Source organism: Microcaecilia unicolor, chromosome 6 (genome assembly GCF_901765095.1).
Source record: "Microcaecilia unicolor chromosome 6, aMicUni1.1, whole genome shotgun sequence".
Taxonomy (NCBI): Eukaryota; Metazoa; Chordata; class Amphibia; order Gymnophiona; family Siphonopidae; genus Microcaecilia; species Microcaecilia unicolor.
In genome coordinates, this window is record NC_044036.1 from 64,494,921 (window position 1) to 64,516,833 (window position 21,913).

The following is a 21,913-nucleotide window of genomic DNA, read 5'->3' on the forward strand; positions in this document are numbered from 1 at the left end:
AGGAGCCGGTGTATGGTGCAAGCTGCTGTTTGGAAGAGCATTGGCTGCCTGAGAAGGAGGAAATCTTTAGCTGGTGGGGTTTGGGTATTCCCACCAGCCACAGCAAGAGTGGCACAATTTTGGCTGGGCCTGAAACCAGCCCACCTGTAGCTACACCACTGCTTTATATGCGATCCTTTTAGTGGATCTATTTGTTCACAGATCTACAGTGTCTTACAGAATTTTTCACACCACTGTACATTTTTCACATCTTTCTGCATAAAAAAAAAAATCAAAATGCAGTAAAGGAAGAGGTGTCCTGCAGTAGTTTTCCGCTTTGTGCGCTAATCCCGCACTGGAAAATATTTTTTATTTTCTAGAGCAGAAAGTGTGCCTATGGTGAAGAGTAGGCATGCCTGTGCTACTTGGGTAGTGCAGGCACATTACCATCTGATTAGCATGGGAGCCGTTACTGCCTCCTAAATAGGTGGAGGTAAGGGCTCCTGCAGTAATGGCCACATGCTAATGGAGAAATTAGCGTGTGACCATTACAAAAAAATATGGCAAGGTGGCCATTTTACAGTCGTGCTAAAAGTGGCCGCAGGGCATGTAAAACCCACCCACTGACACCAGCGCTGGCCACTTTTTAATGCAACTTGGTAAAAAGATCCCTAAATTTCTCTGCCACAGACAGCCGGCTGCCCAGGCTTGTAAAATTCTCCTCCAATTCCTCATAATCCACTCATGATCTAAGAACTTGGAACAATTTTAATCACTTCACCTGTTTTCTTTCCAGATCATTATAAATAAGTTAAAAAGCACTGGTCCCAGTGCAGATGCCCTGGGAATTCACCATTCACCTTTTCCCATTGAGAAAACTGACATTTAGCTCTGTTCTCTGTTTTTAACTCAGAGGTGTATAATTATGGTACAGCCAGAGACCCCCCACTGGAATGGTGGAGGGCCCAGTCATAGAGCTCAGGCCATTACAGACCTTGGCTGAGTCAGAAATCTGATGTTTAAGTTGGGGCCACTTTGGATCCAAATGAGCTGAAGGAGGGCCGCTGAATATCTTCCCATGTGAGACCGTGACACTGCTGACCAGAATGTGTAAATGGCATCCATTCCTTCTAGCCCACCTTCAAATTTTTCATTGGGTTATTCTCAAGGTGGCTGATGCTTCCAAATGCATTCTTCTATTGAGAAATATCTTGTCCTTTAATATGGGTTTTCTCCCCATCCATTTTCTCCCTTTTTGTTGTGAGCTTGGGTAGAGAAAGGCAAAGAGTAGCAAAACACAAAACAAAAATCCCACAAAATAAAACAGGGGACTCCAGGGGCCACCACTGGGCCCTGGGCCTTGCATTGAAGAACAGTGTTTTAACCAGTTACTGGTCCACAATAGGACATTCATTCTTAGCCCATTTTTTTAAACTTCCTCGAGAGTGTCTCATGAGGGAATTTATCAAAAGCATTCTAAAAATCCACATAAAACTATATCAACTGCCTAATCTTTATCTACATGTTTATTAATGTCTTTAAAAAAAATCTAACAGATTGGTAAGGAAAGATTTCCATCTGTCAAATCCATATTGGTTATACCCCGTCAACCATATTTATCAATATGTTCAGTAAGTTTGTTTTCAGAATAGCCAATACCATTTTACCCGACATTGACATTAAGTTTGACAGTCTAAAGATTCCTGACCCCCTCCAGCCTAAGGTTACCATATGGCTCCAGAAAAAGGAGGACGGATTGAGCCAGCCGGGTTTTACTTCCATTGCTTTCAATGGAAGTAATTGCGCCAGCCGGGTTTTACTTCCATTGCTTTCAATGGAAAGCAATGGAAGTAAAACCCGGCTGGCTCAATCCGCCCTCCTTTTTCTGGAGCCATATGGTAACCCTACTCCAGCCCATTTTAAAAATTGCTATTACATTGGTGATTCTACAAACCTTAGGTACCACACCTGACTTTTTTTAACTCACGTTTTATTTTTCATTTTGCAACTTTCATATAATACAGCCAAACAGAAACCCAAGAACAAAAAAAGAAAACAAGTAGCAATCGGGCGCATGCTTATCCTTTTTGTCACTTTGGTATAACTGTGGTCACATATGTGTAGGTGCGCCAATGCCAGGTTATGACAGTATTCTATAACTGTATCTGGGCGCCAAGATGTCACTATAGAATAGGCTGTCACTGGGCAGCATTAGGGCACCTAAAAGGAAGCACTCACTTATAGAATTGCCCTTGTAGTGGTTGATGCTAAATGTTAAGTCATTTTATTTATTTATGTTACATTTGTACCCTGCGCTTTCCCACTCATGGTAGGCTCAATGTGGCTTACGTATTGTATACAGGTACTTATTTGTACCTGGGGCAATGGAGGGTTAAGTGCCTAGCCCAGCGTCGCAAGGAGCTGCCTGTGCCTGAAGTGGGAATTGAACTCAGTTCCTCAGTTCCCCAGGACCAAAGTCCACCACCCTAACCACTAGGCCACTCCTCCACTCAATATCAGATTCTTTATTTATTCACAATTTCTTCGCTGCTGAAAATTTCACAGTTACCTGAGCTTCATATTGCTCAATAAAGCTTTTCTGCATCTTTGTTTTGTCTTTGAGGTCTAACAGTTCATCTTCTACAGAAACACTCTTCTTTTCTAAAGCATCAATTGAAGCCTGTAATAAAACACAATTAACTGATTAACAAATCTATTTCTAATATAAATTTTGTTTTAACCGTTATTTCTATCCCATTAACTCTTATAATCTGTATCAAACATTATACACAGGTCATGATATCCTGAGACCTAGGCTCCTCCCCCCTCAGGGTTCAAGACTTTTTCTCTGTTGATTGGAGCTCAGCTACTCAGTGACTTCAGGGTAATCAGGACTTCTTTTAGCAGCGTGGTTTTAAAAAGACTCAAATAAAATTAATCAATACATTAAAATATCCATGTGTTTATTTGAACACATCTATGTGTATAACAGATTGCATGATCAGTAATTGGAAGGAATGGAAACTGACTGCGAGAAAAATTCCCATTACATTTTATTTGCACATAGTTGGTACCAAAGAACTTATAAAAACAGTATATTAAGGGTTATAGTTGGGTTAATCATAGCAAGAAGAACTTATCTGCCAAACATGGCATACATTTACTTTTGTAATGTTCGGTGAAGGTGCATATGGAACTGCAAGCTGCAGCTCTGCAACTCTCACTCACAGACACTTGTGCCTTTTCTCCATCAGCAGTAGCTTCAAATCTTAAAGTGTGATGACTTTTGAGACTGTTAAATCTTTTCTCTTTGTGCTCTGTAAATAAAAAATTTAAACTCTTATTTTTTATAAGGAATGAAATTTCTTCTACTGCTTGGATGAAGTAGAATGAGGCACGGCTGACTACATCAGTCCAAATGTATGGGTAATTTCATCTCTGCCAGCAAGCTGTTAAGAAAAACGAACTCCAGTGAAGTAACAATCTAACACTTTCCATCCCACCTATCTCCCTTACAAGGGCTCCATGCATCCAATAAAAAGTGACTTTAATACAAGGAAGGCACCGTCACAGGTGGAAAATATCTGAACTAGTTTAGCAGGACTCGGAAAGAAATTATAAGGTATGAACCAGGTTTCTCATTCCTTATCCTCCTGCTGCACCAGTCCAGATATATGGAGAGTATCTAAGCTTCACACAACCAGGTGGGAGTTGATCACAGCTGCCCAAAGAAGGCCAGGTCAACTCTTACTGGGACATCTAACCTGTAATGCCTGACAAAGGAATACAGAAATGACCACATAGCTGTCTTGCAAATGTGTTCTGATAACACTGCCTATGGGTCTAGCCATGAAACAGCCTGCACTCTAGTGGAATGCGCCCTAAGGCTTTCTGGAGCTAGCTGGTCTTTCAGAATGTAAGCTGAAGTAACCACCTCATTGATTCACCTAGCCAGCCCATCCAACTTCTGGAAGGCACTGGTCACATCAAAGAATCTAAAGAGGTATCTATATAAACATTTAAACAGCCTGAGAATTCTGTTCTTTTCGCAAACACTTCCCCATTGAAAAGGAAGGGAGACAAATCATCTGGTTCAAATGGTAAGGGGAAACCACCTACAGCAAAAAAAAAAAAAAAAGTGGGAACAGGATGCACAGAAACCAACTCACCAGAGAACAACAGGTAGGGGTCCCTGCAACAAAAGCCTACAACTCTCAGATGTGATTAGTGAAACAAATAGCCATCAGAAAAACAGATTCAGGATGAGATCCTTCAGTATGACATACTTCAGCAGCTCAAAGACAGCTCCTGCTAAGACCTGAAGAAACAGATTGAGACTCCACTAAGGAACTACCTGTCAACATGTGGCCTACCGTGGACCAAGGAGGGAAGACATACAGAAGATGTGTCTCAGGCCAGGGCTGCAGGAGGGCATTGATCCCCATCGAGCCCAGTTCTTTCCAACGGCTGATGAATTTGGGCACTTTGGCATTGCTTTTCGTCACCATCAAATCCAGAAGTGGAAAATCCCATGGTCCACTATCAGCTGAAAACTCTGGTTGGATATTTCTCATTCTCCCGGGTCCAAGGAGTGCCTGCTGAGAAAGTTCACCTCCATATTCAAGGACCTAGTAATGTGAGCTGCTAACAAGCAGTGAAGATTTTTCTCTGCCCAACTCATGAGGGAGGCCGCCTCCACTGCCATTGGGCAACTGCAGGTCCCACCTTGCTTGTTGATATAAGCCACCGCTGTTGCATTTTCGAAGAAAACTTGGACCAGGGCCACCTGCCAGAAAGGGAACGAAGTTGCATAAGGCATTCCAAACTAAGTGATTTATCAACCATTGAGACTCCTGTTCCCCATCCAGGTGCCCTGTGACATATGGAACTTGTAACGAGCATCCCAACCCAACTTGGTGGCGCCCATCGTCACCAACTCCCATTGTGTTATCAGAAAGGAAGCTCTGATGGTTAAATTCCTGGATGACAACCTAGTGGTTAGGGTGGTGGACTTTGGTCCTGGGGAACTGAGGAACTGAGTTCGATTCCCACTTCAGGCACGGGCAGCTCCTTGTGCCTCTGGGCAAGTCACTTAACCCTCCATTGCCCCAGGTACAAATAAGTACCTGTATACAATATGTAAATCGCATTGAGCCTGCCATGAGTGGGAAAGCGCGGGGTACAAATGTAACAAAAATAAAAATAAACAACCTCCACTGCATACTCCGTCTGTCAACCAGCATCCCAGCAAGATGAAGGTCATACTTCTGTGACACCGGAAACTAGCGGATGAGAAGAGGCTCCTATAATGGCCATATATGAGCCAGTGCCAATGGCACCACTTCCATCGCCGCCATCACTGACTACTGAACTGGAACACAGGCCCAGAACCTGGGCCTGCCTTGACTGAAGAGAAGACAAATTCATTGAACCAGCTTCGTGTTTCACGAGGAAGATCCTCTCCCTTGTTATGTTGACTAGAACACCCAAGTACTCCAGCATCTGCGATGGAGTTAGTCTGCTCTTCTCAAAATTAATCACCCAACCCAAAGACTGCAGAAGACGGACAACTTTGTCTGTTGCTGCCATGCTGTTCAAACAGGATGACAAACGAATGAGCCAGTAATCAAAATATGGGTGGATTCTAATTCCCTGGCGCTGAATGAAGGCTGCTACCACCACCATAACCCTGGAAAACATTCTTGGAGCTGTGGCGAGATCGAAGGGCAAAGCCCTGAACTGGAAATGATGGCCCAGCACTGCAAAACATAGAAACTTTTGATGCGGAACCCATATGTGTATATGAAAGTATGCCTCCTTGAGATTGAGGGCGGTAAGAAATTCTCCCACTTGAACCGAGGCTATGGATTGCTCTTATTGTTTCCTTGTGAAAGTGAGACACTTGGAGGCAGTGGTTTAGACTTTCTATAAGAATATCCAGAACCCACCGGTCTGACATGATTTTGGCCCACACCTCCTGAAACTCCTAAAGACATCCTCCCACCTGAGAAGAGTGAACCAGACTCAGATTATTGTGAAGCTCAGGAGTAATTGGGCACTCTAGCTGACTGAGAGGAGGACTTCCTGTCCACATGAAAGGTAGACTGGTGTGACTGAAAGCGGGACTTCTGACCATACTGTAGATGATCAGGCTGTTGTCTCGAAATCGAGAGCCCCCTGAAGACGGATGACCAGAGGTTTTTAGCTAATCCTCCGATAACCACTGTGGCTTAGTTTTCCCCCCAGTTCTTTCACCAAGTTACTGAGATCTTCTCCAAATAGCCACCTGCCTCAAAAAAGGGCAATTTAACTAGATGTGACTTTGATGCTGCTTCCGCTGCCCAATGCCACAACCAGTGTTGACCAACATGCTGTGACAAAGACATACTGCAGGCCATAACCTGTAACATGTCATAAATAGCATCCACCAAGTAGGCCCATCCCGCTTCCAGCAGGGCATTATGGCACCCATCTGTATGGATAACAACCCCTACATAGCACTATATAGCACTACCATATAGTAATACAATACTATAGCATTATAATACAGGTCTGGCTAATTAAAACTTCCTTGCAAGAGCCTATTGCACTACAGACAGCCTATTGCACTACAGACATGGTGTAAGGTCATAATGACCTGACAAGATTTTTCTAAGGTCTACAGGGAAGTCCCCTGCCAACTTGGCTGATGCAATAAGCAGGCAGTTGTGACAACAACTGCGTGTTGTTTATTAGAACATTGATTCTTGATCAAGCTGACCCTCCAGAATGATGTAAAAGGGACAGTATTGTGGTTCTTCAAATCATAACATCTGAAACAAACAAGACTGTTGTGATAACCTTTGGGCTCAGTTTCTCACCCAAGAACTGTATATAAGAAGCCTCTTGGGAAATAATAGGTTATCTAGAGAGATTATCTGAAGATCTACTGATCTGGAGAACTGATGACAACTGGACTCCCAGATCCAAGCTGCCTGTGCCTCAGAGATCTACCCAGCTCGTAAAAACTACGGCACTGTCCTGCATCTTCCCTGAGGACCCTTCAAGGTGCCAGCTGACGTCCAGGTCCTGAAAGTTGCACTGCACAGCTCCTGCCGGTTCCTCCATCAGCTTTCCTACTCTGGCATCCGAGGGAGGACTATGTTCCACTGGCCAGGTTGTAACTGTTCTTATTTTGTAGTGCTGGGGAAGATATATGACCCAAACAATTACTGGGCCTAGAGTACAGTGTTCCCTCTAAGGTGAGGGCGTGCATGATCACTCATACAAGATGTGAGCATTGCTCACTTCGGGTCAATGTTTGCTCACTGTCTGCTCCTCCCCATTTTCCCCTCCACTGATGCCAGGGTCAACTGGACAGATTTAACTTCTGAAAGCTCTTTATCTAATTCTCAACCTTCTGGGACAGTCTCAGAAGCTTGGCTTTAGTAAGATCCTGACTTGTAACTTCTGCAAATAAAGAACAGACCTGAAGTCCATATGGACTCCCAACTGTGGGGATTCCTTCAGTGCTTATGGGTCCCATTGCTCTGGCATCCCCAGTCTTGTAAAACTCTCCAATGTCTGTACTCCCCCCCACGGCAGTTGGTGCATTCCTTTCCACGTTCTGCAGTATCAGTAAGCTCTATGCTTGCACTTCAGGCAGTAGATTAGAACTCAAAGGACTAAGCAAAACAACACTTTCCAAAACCAGTGCCTCCCTTCGATGATCACAATAAAACAGGCCTAAGACCCGACAAATCTCTGTATAGAAAGCTGGACAGCAAGAAAGAAAAAAAAAAAGATCAACAAAGGTGAGTTTAAGAAATTGCCAGTGTATGGCTTACTAAAAACTACCATGCCATTGATGCTACCCAAGGGAAAATTATTTTAAAGAATGACAGCAAATTTATGTGCTCTGTTTGAAGGATATTCCTTCAGAAAGAAAACTCACTTCTTTGCCTTGCCTCTGAGAAAGTATCTCTTGCATATTGACAAGGTGAAATAAAGTTTAGAGCGGAACCATCTGTGTAACCTGCAGAGTAAAGCTGGAAAAAGAAGCCAGTGTTGACACAGAAATACCAGCAAGCAGACTGCTAGCAATATCTTGTTATTGGAATGAATTTTTAAAGCCATGGATCTTAAAGGGACACTCCATTTTCTGGTAGAGGCCCAAAAGGAATGAGAAATATTGATCAGGAGTTTTCCTTTGCTGTGGAGATCCTAAACACAACTTGGTTTTTAACATGAAGATTATCTGGGGGCAGTTATTAACATGGGCTACAGTTAACATGGGTTATTTTACCACAGGGTCCTATTTTATGTAAGGAGACCCTGTGCTAAACTAACTTGACTTAACATTAGCCCACATTGATAGCCCCCCCCCCCCCCTGTTTAATGCCGTTTATCCCAAGAAATGGTTTGTGGATTTTTCTATCCCCTGGCTTTTTAATTTCCTCAGGAGTCTCTCATAAGAGACTATGTCAAAAGATATCTGAAAAGCTAGTCACAATATTTCCTAAATTCTATATATGGTGACCAAATTTACTTGATGTAAACAATCAAGTGCTGCAGTTAATTGGCAATAATTGGGATTTGTGTGTACATCAACCTGAATGCTATTCTATATGACCAGGCACCAAAATCCCTTAGCATACCAATCAAAAGAGGACATGGCTAGCGGAGAGCCGTTCTGCACATGGTTTTACAGAATACCACCATTTCCATGACAAAATACCATGAGTTGGGCACCAGTTTTTACACTAGGTTTCAGCTGGCATAAATACTGGTGTGGGAATTGGATCTAAATGTTATTCTATAAAGGGCAAGCAACCTAGAGCACCCTTTATAGAATAGTGCTTAGTGCTGATTTTTTCCAGCGCTGATTTTTCAGCACTATTTACAGAATTCCCCTCTATATCAACTGCCTCATTTTATCTATGTATTTATTCACTCCTTCCAAAAAATGCAGCAGATTGGTGCGGTAAGACTACTTTTGACTAAATCCATATTGACTCTGTCCCATTAAACCACATCTAATATGTTTAACAAGTTTGTTCTTTATAATAATTTCTACCATTTTGACTAGCACTGACATCAGGCTTACCAGTCTGCAGATTTCTGGATCATCCCTGGAACCCTTTTAAAAAAATGATGTTATGTTGGCCACGCTTCAATCTTCAGGGACCGTAGAAAATTTTAATGATGTTAGTTACAGATTTCTATTAGTAGATCTGCAGTTTCACTGTTGAGTTCTTTCAGTACTCTGGGGTGTACAGCATCTGGTTCAGGGGATTTGCTGCTCTTTAGTTTGTCAATTTGGGCTATTATATCTTCCAGACTGACAGAGATTTGTTTCAGTTCCTCCAAATCGTCACCTTTAAATACCATCTCTGGCATGGGTAGCACCCTTACATCTTCCTCAACAAATACAAAAGCAAAGTACTCATTTATTACAGGGGTGGGTGACCACAGTCCTCAAGGGCTACAACTCAGTTGAGTTTTCAAGAGTTCCACAATGAATATGCATGGGTGATTTACATGTACTGCTTCCACTGTATGCATATTAATTGTGGAAATATTGAAAACCTGACTGGGTTGTAGCCCTTGACGACTATGGTTGCCCACCCCTGAATTATTCTCTCTCTTATGGTCTTGTCTTCCTTAAGTGCTCCTTTACTCCTTGATAATCTAATGGTCTAACTGACTCCCTTACTGGTTTTCTGCTTCTAATGTATCTGAAAATGTTTTTTATTATGAGTTTTTGCCGATATTGCAAGTTTCTTTTCAAATTCTCTTTTGCCTTCCTTATCAAAGCTTGGCATCAAACTTTCCACTGCTTTTACGTTGCTTCCTATTTTTTTCATTTGGATCGTTTCTCCATTTTTGAAAGGTGTTCTTTTCACTAGAATAGCCTCTTTCACTTCACCTTTTAACTATGCCTGCTGTGGCCTAGCCTCCCTTCCATACCCTTTTTAATATGTAGAATATATTTGGTCTGGGCTTCCAAGGCTGACTTTTTTAACACCTGATTTAAACTCTTTACCTTTGCAACTGCTGCTACAAGCTTTTTTTTAAACCATTGTCCTAATTTTATCATAGATGCCCTTTTTTGAAAGTTAAATGCTAATGCAGATGATTTCCTTAGTGTCTTCATTCTAGTTATTAACTCAAATGTGATCAAGTTATCATCACTATTGCCAGGTGGCCTCAACACCATTACCTCTTGCAAAAAGTCCTGCATTCTACTAGGGACTAGATCTAAAATAACTACTCCTTGTCAGTTCTTGAACCACCTGCTTCATGAAGCAGGAATTTATTTTATATAGGAACTTTACCTCCCTATCATTTCCTGACATTGACATTTACACCACTGTTTTCAAAGGGAGCCCTCAGCATTCCATGCCTTACTGAATAATGCCAAACAAGGCTCAAAAGGCAATCTTTGGAATCAACAAATCATTGGTTGACCCTCCAACAATGTATAAGAAAAAAGAGGAGAAAAAGCCCCTAATATGGCATAAAAAAAACTCCTCTATCTAAAGTTCATATCAAAACAGGATCAAGCTGTTGCTAAATGTCCCACACATTCTGCCAACACTGAATAGCAAAAAAATCTAAATTAACAAGACACTGTCCAAAAACAAATTGCAAATTTATCTTAATGCAGGTTAGCCAGCCATTCATCCCACTTGAAATGACCCACTATTATAGTGCTGCTACATTTATAGCTTCCTTAATTTCTTCTAACGCTTTATCATTTGTCTGTTTGTTTGTTTATTCTGGCCAGATAGATGGTAGCATACTCCCAATAAATTGAATTTCTATTCATGAAGATTCCATATTGCAATCTGTTTCCTGCAGTATATTTATTCTGTTTGACTCAATGCTCTTTTTAAAATACAGCAACCTCCCTATCCCTTCCAATTTGATTCACCCTATCAATGCAGCATAATTTTTATCCTGGTGTCACAATGTCACAATTGGTTATACTCCTTCCACCAGGTTTCTGAGATTAGATCTTCCTCTTCATTTAGGGGGGTTTTTACTAAAGGGTGTTAAACCTTTAAACACATGCCAATAGGCTACTGCAAAATGTGTTAAAGCATTTTGCAGTATTTTGCCTGCCTGTGCACAGTAACCTGTGTGCTACCTATTTTTTGAAAATATTTTTAGGAGAGTGTACATGTCATGGCCAGAGGAGGCATTCCCGCACAATCCAGCTAGCGTGCTGTGATTAGAGAGTTAACTGGATAATACAGGGTTAATGTGGGAGCACTTAGTGCCTTCTAAACAGAAGCAGGTAAGTGCTCCCGTGTAACTTTTTTGCAGGTAACCTCAGGCTAATGGGACCATTAAGGCACGACCTTAAAAAAAAAAGAAAAAAATGCCACGTTAAATCTGGGCTTAGTATGTGGGAAAGTCCTGTGCTAGAATCCACTAAACCCAAATTTTACTCCATTTTAGTAAAAGGGCCTATTACTGCTTTATACTCATTTCTCCTATCTTATCTTTTAGGCTTCTAGCATTTGTATACAGACATATTAAAATGTATTTTGTTTGTATATACAATCTGTTTAGTAGCTGACAGGGATAATTTGTAATCTTTAATCTCTGTCTGCTTGTCCCTTAAAGGCACCTGGTTTACTTTTGCCTTTATTGCAACCTCTCTGTTAGGATAGCCTCACTTCCCTGTTTTGATAGTATCCTTCAGAGGCAACTCACTCCAAACCATGGGCTCCTGAGTGACTATTGGCTTTCCCCGAGGTTCCAATTTAGCTGCTCTATCTCCTTTATAAATATTAGCATCAGTTGCCTAGTTCTATCTCGATTAAGGTGAAACCCATATTTTCAAAATGTGTTTCTCCTTCCCTAGAACATTGCTCAGCTCCTAATAAATCTAAATCTCTCTTCTTTGTATCATCGTCTAATTCATGCATTGAGACACTCCTTGCCTCTTGGGTCTTGTGCATAGAATGGGGAGCATTTCTGAGAATGCTATCCTGGAGGTTCTGGATTTCAGCTTTATACCTAAGAACTTAATTTTAGGTTCTAGAACTTCTCTCCCAAATTTCCCTATGTCACTTGTATCTACATGTACCAAAACAGACACTTTTTCTCAACACTGTCTACAAACTTATCTTGATGATGCTTGAAATCTGCTACCTTTGCACCAGACAAGCAAATGATAAAGCAATCCTCATGCCCACCAGCCACCCATCTATCTAAATGCTTGATGATAAAATCTTCAACTAAAATGGCCATCCTAACCTTTCCCTTGTAGGTAGAGTCTCCTGGAGATACATCCTTTGTGGGGGGAGGTCCTAGCTACAGGATCACTTCCCACCTCACAAAGGTGATAGTCTCCTTTCAGGTGAACTCTCTCATCCAAGGCAACACACAGGTTGCCAGACTATGTTCTTGTAGGTCTTCTCAATCTACTTCTCTCTGCCTCAGCGGTATTCGAGTCTTCAGGGACTGAATTCATTTTATGAGAGCCAGGAGCTCTTTGCACCAAGTGCATATATATGACCTCTTCTCACCAACTGGGAAGTAATTATACATGTGGCACTTAGTACAAGAGACTGGACTGCTGTCTATATCTTAATATTTGGTGGGTTGTTTGGTTATTTAAAATTGTTAAGAGAGTAGGGATATCTAAACTAATATAAAGGGCCTTATGATTATTTTCTATATCTTATGCTTTCATTTTGTTTGCTTCTCACTGAACTGTAAATAATTTGTTGTTTATGGTGAACCACTTGCTAACAAAATACCCTGTGATAGCAAATTTACCTTTTCTCCTCTTAATTGGGATAATTAACTATAAATTAAGAGATGTGTCTGTGGTGGGTGAATGGGAAAGGAAACTAAACTGAGCAAAAGAATTTAAGACCCTCTAATCAATCTAATACATACTTTTTAATCTTCTAGAGCTATAACGGCTATGCTTAAACAAACAAAAGAATATTAGACTCTAGAAACAAACTAATAACTAATTCTTACTTTTTTTTAAATGAAATTAAAACATTTTATTAATAAAAGCTTGGGATGAAAGATAATTTGTGGGTTAGGTCACGTGGAGGGGCATAATCGAACGGAAACGCCTATCTCCACGGGCGTTTATCTCCGAGAACGGGTCTGTGAAGGGGTGGACCGAACCGTATTTTCGAAAAAATAGACGTTTTTGAGCTGGGCGTTTGTTTTTTTTAGCGATAATGGAAACTAAAAACGCCCAGCTCAAAAACGCCCTAATCCGAGCCATTGGGTCTTGGGAGGGGCCACGATTCGTGGTACACTGGCCCCCCTGATATGCCAGGACACCAACTGGGCACCCTAGGTCAGTGCGGTGGACTTCAGAAAAAGCTCCCACATGCATAGCTCCCTTACCACAGGTGCTGAGCTCCCAACCCCCCTCCCCCAAAACTCACTACCCACAAATGTACAACACTACCACAGCTCTTAGGGGTGAAGGGGGCACCTACATGTGGATACAGTGGGTTTTGGAGGCCTCCCATTTACCAGCACAAGTGTTACAGGTTGGGGGGGGGGGCCTGGGTCCACCTGGCTGAAGTGCACTGCGGTACCCACTAAAAGTGCTCCAGGGACCTGCATACACGCAGGCCTCTAGGACTGGTTGCTGCTATATAACATTGGCACACCAGTTGACACCTGAAGACTAATCTCTCCAAAAACGTCCTTTATTGGAATAACCGCCTTTACTCACAGTTAACTGCAGATCAGAGGTTGTGCCCCACTGGCAACGAGTCTCCCTGGTACTGAGATGAGCAGTAGGTCAGAGCTGGCAGAATGCTGTACAATGCCCTCTTTCAGCCACATTCAAGGTAAGAACTAAGTTGTCTAACGTGGCTAACACAGGAAAGGGAACTAAAACTGGCTTACAAAAATGGCCACTACCGCATGGACTACAACAGGAAACACAGCAGGGTACACTCTGACCCAGTAGGCAGGGGGAAAAGCACCATGGAGAAGAGCCTACCAGCTACCAACATCGTGAGACTGTAACACAAGCTAATGAAATCATGGAGCCCAATACCCTACACCCACCACAATGCAATGCTGATGTGACCCTGTACTGCACCCGAGAGCCACATCTGACCCAGGGAAAGGCTGTGACAGGATCGAACACATTCTGCTGTCATGGAGGTGGGTACGGCATTTGAGGCTGGCATAGAGGCTGGAAAAAAAGTTTTTAAAGGGTTTTTTTTTTGTGGAAGGGGGTTAGAGACCACTGGGGGAGTCCAGGGAGGTCATCCCCGATTCCCTCCAGTGGTCATCTGGGCAGTTGGAGCACTTTTTTGGGACTTGTTCGTGAAAAAAAAGGGTTCAAAAAAAGTGACCCAAAATCGCGGTAAAAACGCCTTTTTTTTTTTCGATTATCAGCTAAAGATGCCCATCTCTCCTCAGCTGATAACCACGCCCCAGTTCCGCCTCCGACACGCCCCCATCAACTATATTCGTTTCCGCGACGGAGTGCATCTGGAAACGCCCAAAATCGGCTTTCGATTATACTGATTTGGGCGCCTTTGCGAGACAAACGTCTATCTCCCGATTTAGGTCACACTATAGGCGTTTTTCTCTTTCGAAAATAAGCTGGCAAATTTCCCAGCACAGTAATGTTCACTTACTCGGACAGTTTTCCTCTGCTCTCACAATTTCCTCAGAAAGAGGGTATTCGGGATCTTCCCTTGTTATTTATCTTTATATCTAAGGGAAATGCTTCCAACAGCCCCTTTGATGATTAGCACTAATTACTCTGCCATGTCTTGAAGCACCTTTGAGCTTCTCATGCCCCCCCCCCCCCCCCCCCCCCCCCCCCCCCCGTTGTGGACATAGGCCACCACAGTTATGTTCACCAAAAGAATGTGAACCGCTGCACCCTACAACAGGGGAAGAAAATGAACCAGAGCCAGCCAAATGGCCTGTTATGATTGGGGTCAGAACCCCTCTCAAACTTACCTCTTTCCTGGGGGTCAGCTTCTTAGCTGGCTCCTGTTTCTTTTGTCTGTCCTTTCTGAGCTGGCTCTGTCTCTCTGTACTGGCAGCTTCCAGCAGCATGGGGTTAATTGTTTTACTTTACTACAGCTGTGTGGGTGGACTGAGTTAGCTCTACCTCTCTTTGGGTGTACTGGCTTCAAGTGCTTCACGGTGTTGCATTGGTGTGGGTTGGGCCTCTCTGGGTCAGTGTGCTTTTGCCTAGGTCTAGGGAGTGTGACATCATCAGGGAGGGCCTTGATAAGGAAGTGGTGTTGTTTCCTTCAGAGCCTTTGCAACGGTTGTGTTTGCTTTAGGTAGGGTGGTGCAGTGTGCACTTCTGACTTTGTGTCTAGTTTCCCTGCTTGATTTTGCTAAGGTCCAGGTTAGTGTAGTGTGCACTGGTGTTTGTGTGTTTAGCTTTCCTGCTTTTCCCTCTTGGTTTTGGAAGCATTGCTGTGTGTAGGGCTTTGGAAGCTCTGTTACTGTTAGAAGTACTTCAGGGTTTGGTGTTGTTAGGAACACTACAGATTTTGCTGTTAGAAGTACTCCTGGTGTTTGTGCTATTGGGAGCATTGCAGCCTTTGCTGTTTGGGTTTTGGTGCTGTAGGAAGCACTTTGTTAGTTGGTGTCTAGCTTGCCAGATTAGTGCTTAGGAAGCACCTTGTTAGTTTTGTGTCTCTCTTGCTAGGGTAGGGCTTAGGAAACTCCTTGTTAGTTTTGTTTCTAGCTTGCTAGAGCAGTGCTTAGGTAGCTTGTTAGTTTTGTGTTTAGCTTGTTAGTGTAGAGCTCTGCTTGTAGCTTGGTGCTTAGTAGCACCTGTGTTAGCTTTGTGTTTAGTTCCCTGCTCTGTTAGTTTAGGGCTTAGGAAGTCCTTTTGTCAGTTTACTGTTAGGAACACTCCTGCTGGTTTAGGGCTTGGGAGCACGTAGATCAGTTTAGGTTTAGGAGTACTTCTGTTTCCAGTCCTGGTCCCTGTGTCATCCGGTATCCAGTAAGTCCTGCTGGCTACTCGAACCCAGGAGCTCAACTCCTGGGGGGCTTAGTAGCTAAGTGCAGGTGAAGCTGTGTGGACCAGTCCGGTGTGCTCCAGTCCGGTGTTCCAGTCCTGTGTCCTCCAGTCCGGGGGATTCCAGTCCATGTGTTCCGGTTCGCTGGGCAGTGCCTGCAGTCCCTGCCGGTGTGCTTGTCCAGTGTTCGTTGGTGGGTTTTGCCTGCTGCTGTCACTCCTCGGCAGCAGCCCAAGGGCTCATGTTTGCTCCAGAGCCCAGCCCCGCGGGCTCTGAACCTGAGAACCTGACATGGCCTTGGCTTGGAGCTGACTGATGGAACACCTTGCCTCCTTAGAAGACCACAGCACTTGAGCCACCTGTTCCCTGCAGTGTTCCTCCCAGTCCTGCAGGCCCATAATTGAAGTGAAGACGATCTAGTAGAGCAGATTCAGAGGCATCCCCCAGGTTCCAGTAGCACTAGTTAAAAAGGTTGCTGCCACAGATGCCAAGAGCTGAAAGTATTCCACATTTGAGAGTTCCCTTGCACCCTAAAGCTGCAAACATTATTCCTAGTTGAGTATCAAAAGTATGCCCCTAAATATTTCAGCAACTGTGAAGGTGTGAGCTTGCTTTTTGGCACAGTTCAGTACCCATCCTAGACTCTCAAACAGTCTCTGACTGTCCTCATTTGACTTGACCCAAATGAGCCAGTCATCTAGGTATGGATGAACCATGATGCATTCCTTATGAAGGAACCTGTAACAACTACCATCACCTTGGAGAAAGTCCAAGGCACACTGGTTAGACCAAACAGTAAAAGCCTGGAATTGAAAATGCTTCCCCAGGACTGCAAAATATTGTAGCTTTTGATCCTGGTCTTGAATTGGAATGTGAAAACATGCTGCAGGGTTCAAGGAGGAGAAGAAATCCCTTTTTCTGACTGTTCTGACCATGAAACCCTAAAGCACACATTGACTTCTTTCAAGATGGGGATGGGCTGATATAAGCCATCCTCTTTTGGAACTAAGAAATAAGTGAATGCAGTATCAACCTTGACCCTGCTCCTCCATTTGGACAGGAAACACTGCTCCAACTGAAGAAACCTCAACCAAGTTCTTTCCACTGCCCAGCACTTGAAATCTGGGCAAGCAAGAACACACCATATAAGCATTTGAGATGGTAACATACACTTGAAGGAACAGCCACTGCTTATCACTTCAACGACCAGCAGTCCGACTTTATATAGGGCCACTCCAGAGCAAACAACCCCCCCCCCCCCCCCCCACACACACACACACACAAACACAGATGTCATTCTGGGTGGATCCACTGCATCTCATTTGGAGGCATAAGCCCTTCCTGACAAATGGTCTCAACTATCTCTCATCTTACCTTGGGAGGTGGTTACAGATCAGTGTAAATAATAAAGTGATGTGGTTGCTGTGTTAGTCCACTTTTAAAAGCAATAAACAGAAATAAAAACATAGAAAAGAAAATAAGATGATACTTTTTTTATTGGACTAAATACATTTTTTGATTAGCTTTCGAATGTAACCCTTCTTCTTCAGATCAGAAATAAGCAAATGTTGAAAAAAATATCAGAATATATTAAGTGAAACACAAAAGCATTCCAATGACAGTCTCACAGGAAGAGGATGAGATGGGTTAAGTGAGAATCAGGGCAAGCTGGGTGGATGAGACATGGATGGTTGATGAGTGTGACAAAGCAGTTGAATCATATGGTTTATATTGGGCTAGAAAACCCAGATCTTTGTTAAGTCCTGTCTGGTGGGTGTCAAAATATTGTATTATTTTGACTTCAAAGGTCTTACGTTCCTGGATTGTCTTAAAGTTTCCTTTTAGTATTCTCACCATAAGATCATTCATGCAGTGTTCTGGTTTTGTGAAGTGCTATCCCACAGAGGTGACATCTTGGTTGGTATTGGAATCTAATATAATAAAACGCACCGTGAACGTTCTGAAGACAACGTTCTGAAGTCACTCAAACACTCCCTGGCTGTAGGGTTTGTGGATTCATGGTGTGAAGCCAGCCAGCCGTCTCTGCCCCGCCCTCGCGTCAAACGTCATGACGTCGAGGGCGGAAAAAAAAACAAACGGATCGCACCCACGTACGGTGCGTTTTATTATATTACATTTACCTCCATGGTGGCGGTCCCAGCAGCGCAGCGTCAGGGAAGGAGGCGGCGCTCCCTACATCTCTAGCCTTCCCTTCGCTGTGTTCTGCCTTCTTCTGACGTCAAGGATGACGTCAGAAGAAGGCAGAACACAGCGAAGGGAAAGCTAGACGTCGGGAGCGCCGCCTCCTTCCCTGACGCTGCGCTGCCGGAACTGCCACGGAGGTAAATTTAAAAAAAAAAAAAAAAAAAAGGATGTTGGGGGAGAGAAGAGGGTGGGCAGTAAAGTTGAACAATGGGAGCGGGAGGGCAGGGGAGAAACGACAGCATGGATGCGAAGGGGGGGGGGGAGAAGAGGGCGGGCCAGGCTGGGACATGGGAGAGAGAGGAGCATGGATGCGAGGGGGGGTCATGGAAGGGAGAGAGGGGAATTGCTGGAAAAGGATGAATGGAGGGGGCAGGGGACAGAGGAGCATGGATGGGCATGGATTGGGAGGGCAGGGCTCAGGGAGAGAGGGGAATTGCTGGAAAGGGATGAATGGAGGGGGCAGGGGACAGAGGAGCATGGATGGGCATGGATTGGGAGGGCAGGGCTCAGAGAGAGAGGGGAATTGCTGGAAAGGGATGAATGGAGGGGACAGATGGGCATGGATGGATATGGATTGCAGGGCAGGGCTCAGGGAGAGAGGGGAATTGCTGGAAATGGATGAATGGAGGGGGCAGGGGACAGAGGAGCATGAATGGGCATGGATTGGGAGGGCAGGGCTCAGGGAGAGAGGGGAATTGCTGGAAAGGGATGAATGGAGGGGGCAGGGGACAGAGAAGCATGGATGGGCATGGATTGGGAGGGCAGGGCTCAGGGAGAGAGGGGAATTGCTGGATAGGGATGAATGGAGGGGACAGATGGGCATGGATGGATATGGATTGCAGGGCAGGGCAGGGCTCAGGGAGAGAGGGGAATTGCTGGATAGGGATGAATGGAGGGGGCAGGTGACAGAGGAGCATGGATGGGCATGGATTGGGAGGGCAGGGCTCAGGGAGAGAGGGGAATTGCTGGATAGGGATGAATGGAGGGGACAGATGGGCATGGATGGATATGGATTGCAGGGCAGGGCTCAGGGAGAGAGGGAAATTGCTGGATAGGAATGAATGGAGGGGGCAGGTGACAGAGGAGCATGGATTGGGAGGGCAGGGCTCAGGGAGAGAGGGGAATTGCTGGAAAAGGATGAATGGAGGGGGCAGGGGACAGATGGGCATGGATTGGGAGGGCAGGGCTCACACTCTCTCTCTCATATACAATGTCTTTCTGACTCACACTCTCACACACTCTGTCTCACACTGTATCACATTCACTCTCTATGTGCCACACAGTCACTCACACACTCGCTTGGTCTCATACACTCACTCTCACAGAGAATCTGTGTCTCACACACACTCTCTCTCTCGCACACACACACACACTCTCTCTCACACTGTGTCTCACATACACACTTGCACACACTCTCGTTCTCACACACACACTCTCTCACAAACACACTCACACCCAGACTCACTCTCTCTCTCACACACACACACTCACACTTTCACTCTGTCTCTCACACAGTCACTCTCACATACACTCTCACAAACATACACACTACGAGGAAAACCTTGCTAGCGCCCGTTTCATTTGTGTCAGAAACGGGCCTTTTTTTTACTAGTGTTTAATATTATGTTTATGTAAATTGAGTCTTGCCTTTAGCATCTGGCTTGTTTCTCCAATATAGCACCCTTCTTCACACTTTTTTACATTGAATGATATATACCATAATCACAGACGAGTCAACAAGATTTCAAAAATATACTGCTTCTTGCTTCCTGTTTGTACTAAACTAAAGAAAAGCACATTCAGTTCTCTGTAACTGCTTTACAGCAAAGAAACACCACCTGCTGGTCATATAGAAGAAATTCACTTCAGGACATAATTAAGGCAGGAAAATATTGAGTACCAATTTGTGATCTGAAAGCCATTTGGAGACTAAATCTAGACAGTTTTGCAATGGCCCTAGAGAAGGACTGGATGAGCTTGTGAGAAAGTAGCAGGAGGTCATCAGAGTAAAAATGAAAGGAGACACACCAGTAGATTATATGAGCGCAGGAATAGATTGAAAAGGAGGGGTGACAGTACTGAACCCTGAGGACACCAAATGGTAATGATCATGGCAAAATAGAAGACCCAGAGGTTATAACCCTATATGACCAGTTAGCAAGGAAAGATTGGATCGTGAAGACTACTCCACGGAGTGTGATTACAGGCAATGAACTTCTGAGATCCTGAACTTTAGAAGAGAAATACTGAGAGAGCATCAGCAGATGGGGCTAGTGAACTCTTTGCAGTGAGATTTGATGGGGAGGTCAGTGTACGGAAAATGAAAACAATTCTCTGGAGGCACTGGGCACTGTTTTAAGGCGACTTTTAAAGTAGAGTGTCTTATGATTAGATGGTATGCTATAGTAGGGTGTATAGGTTATCGGGATAGTAGGATGGGGGGGAGGGAGGAGGTGGGTAAGGGTGTGGGTAGGTTTACACTTTTTAAAAAATGACGCATCTATTGTTGTTTGATGATGAGGTATGCATCTGACCTTTTATTGCAATGTTGTCATTGTTTGCTCAATAAAATTGTTTAAACATAATGTACAGTGACTTGGCATTCCTTAAATGATAGTTGTAGTTTTTCAGCTTGGCTTTGAAATTAAGGAGATTGGCTTCAGATTTTGATTTGAACCATTTATGTTCAGCCCTACGGAGATCTCTTTTAAGTGTATGTAGACCGTTATGATAGCAAAGGTTTTTAGTGGAAGAGAAGGGAGCTTTAGACTGTTTTAGAGAGGCAATCAGGCTTATTTTCGAAAGAGAAGGACGCCCATCTTTCGACACAAATCGCAGGATGGGCATCCTTCTCACAGGGTCGAACAAATCGGCATAATCGAAAGCCGATTTTGGGTGTCCTCAACTGCTTTCCGTCGTGGGGACGACCAAAGTTCACGGGGGCGTGTTGGAGGCATAGCGAAGGCGGGACTTGGGCATGCCTAACACATGGGCGTCCTCGATCGATAATGGAAAAAAGAAGGGTGTCCCTGACAAACACTTGGACGACTTTACCTGGTCCTTTTTCTTTTTTTTTAATTTATAGAAGTCTTTATTGTAATTTGAGAGCAGTAACAAAAACGGAGAAAAAAAGGTTACAACGACACATGAAGCAATATATCACAAAGTAGTTCTAATAGAAAAATTCACCCTGGCTAGAAAGAGTCGGAAACCTCCTAGTTAGCTCTCAACAGATCAAAGCAGCTACACAAAACTCCAGAAGTTTTATATTTGATTTATTCCCCATCAATCCCCACCCCCACCCTTCCCTATCCCTGATAGAAGGAAGAAAGAAAATAAAGAGAGAAAAAAAACCCCCAAAACTAATGTGAAATAAAGGGCTCCCAAATAGTTTCCCATTTAGCTAGTTTTTTGCAATGCAAAGCCCAAAGCTTCTCCATTTCACATATATTCCACAGTTTGTTTAACCATTTGGCAGAGTTTAAAAGGGGGTTAGACAGTTTCCTAAAGGTCAAGTCCATAAACCGGTACTAAATGGACTTGGGAAAAATCCACAATTCTGGGAATAACATGTATAGAATGTTTGTACGTTTGGGAAGCTTGCCAGGTGCCCTTGGCCTGGATTGGCCGCTGTCGTGGACAGGATGCTGGGCTCAATGGACCCTTGGTCTTTTCCCAGTGTGGCATTACTTATGTACGTATGACCAGAGAAGGAACGTGCGGGGACTTCCATGGGCAGCCAGAGT

General features: G+C 43.8%; 1 protein-coding gene across 4 annotated transcripts in view; it reads right to left on the bottom strand.

Moving 5' to 3' along the window:
• The window catches only part of ODF2L (outer dense fiber of sperm tails 2 like), a 179,350-nt gene that overhangs the window by 60,289 nt on the left and 97,148 nt on the right, over nt 1-21,913 (bottom strand). For all 4 annotated transcript variants that reach the window (XM_030207203.1, XM_030207204.1, XM_030207202.1 and 1 more), the window contains one exon: nt 2,549-2,659. In XM_030207203.1, the coding sequence (XP_030063063.1) occupies nt 2,549-2,659 (111 nt within the window). The remainder of the gene's footprint in view (nt 1-2,548; nt 2,660-21,913) is intronic.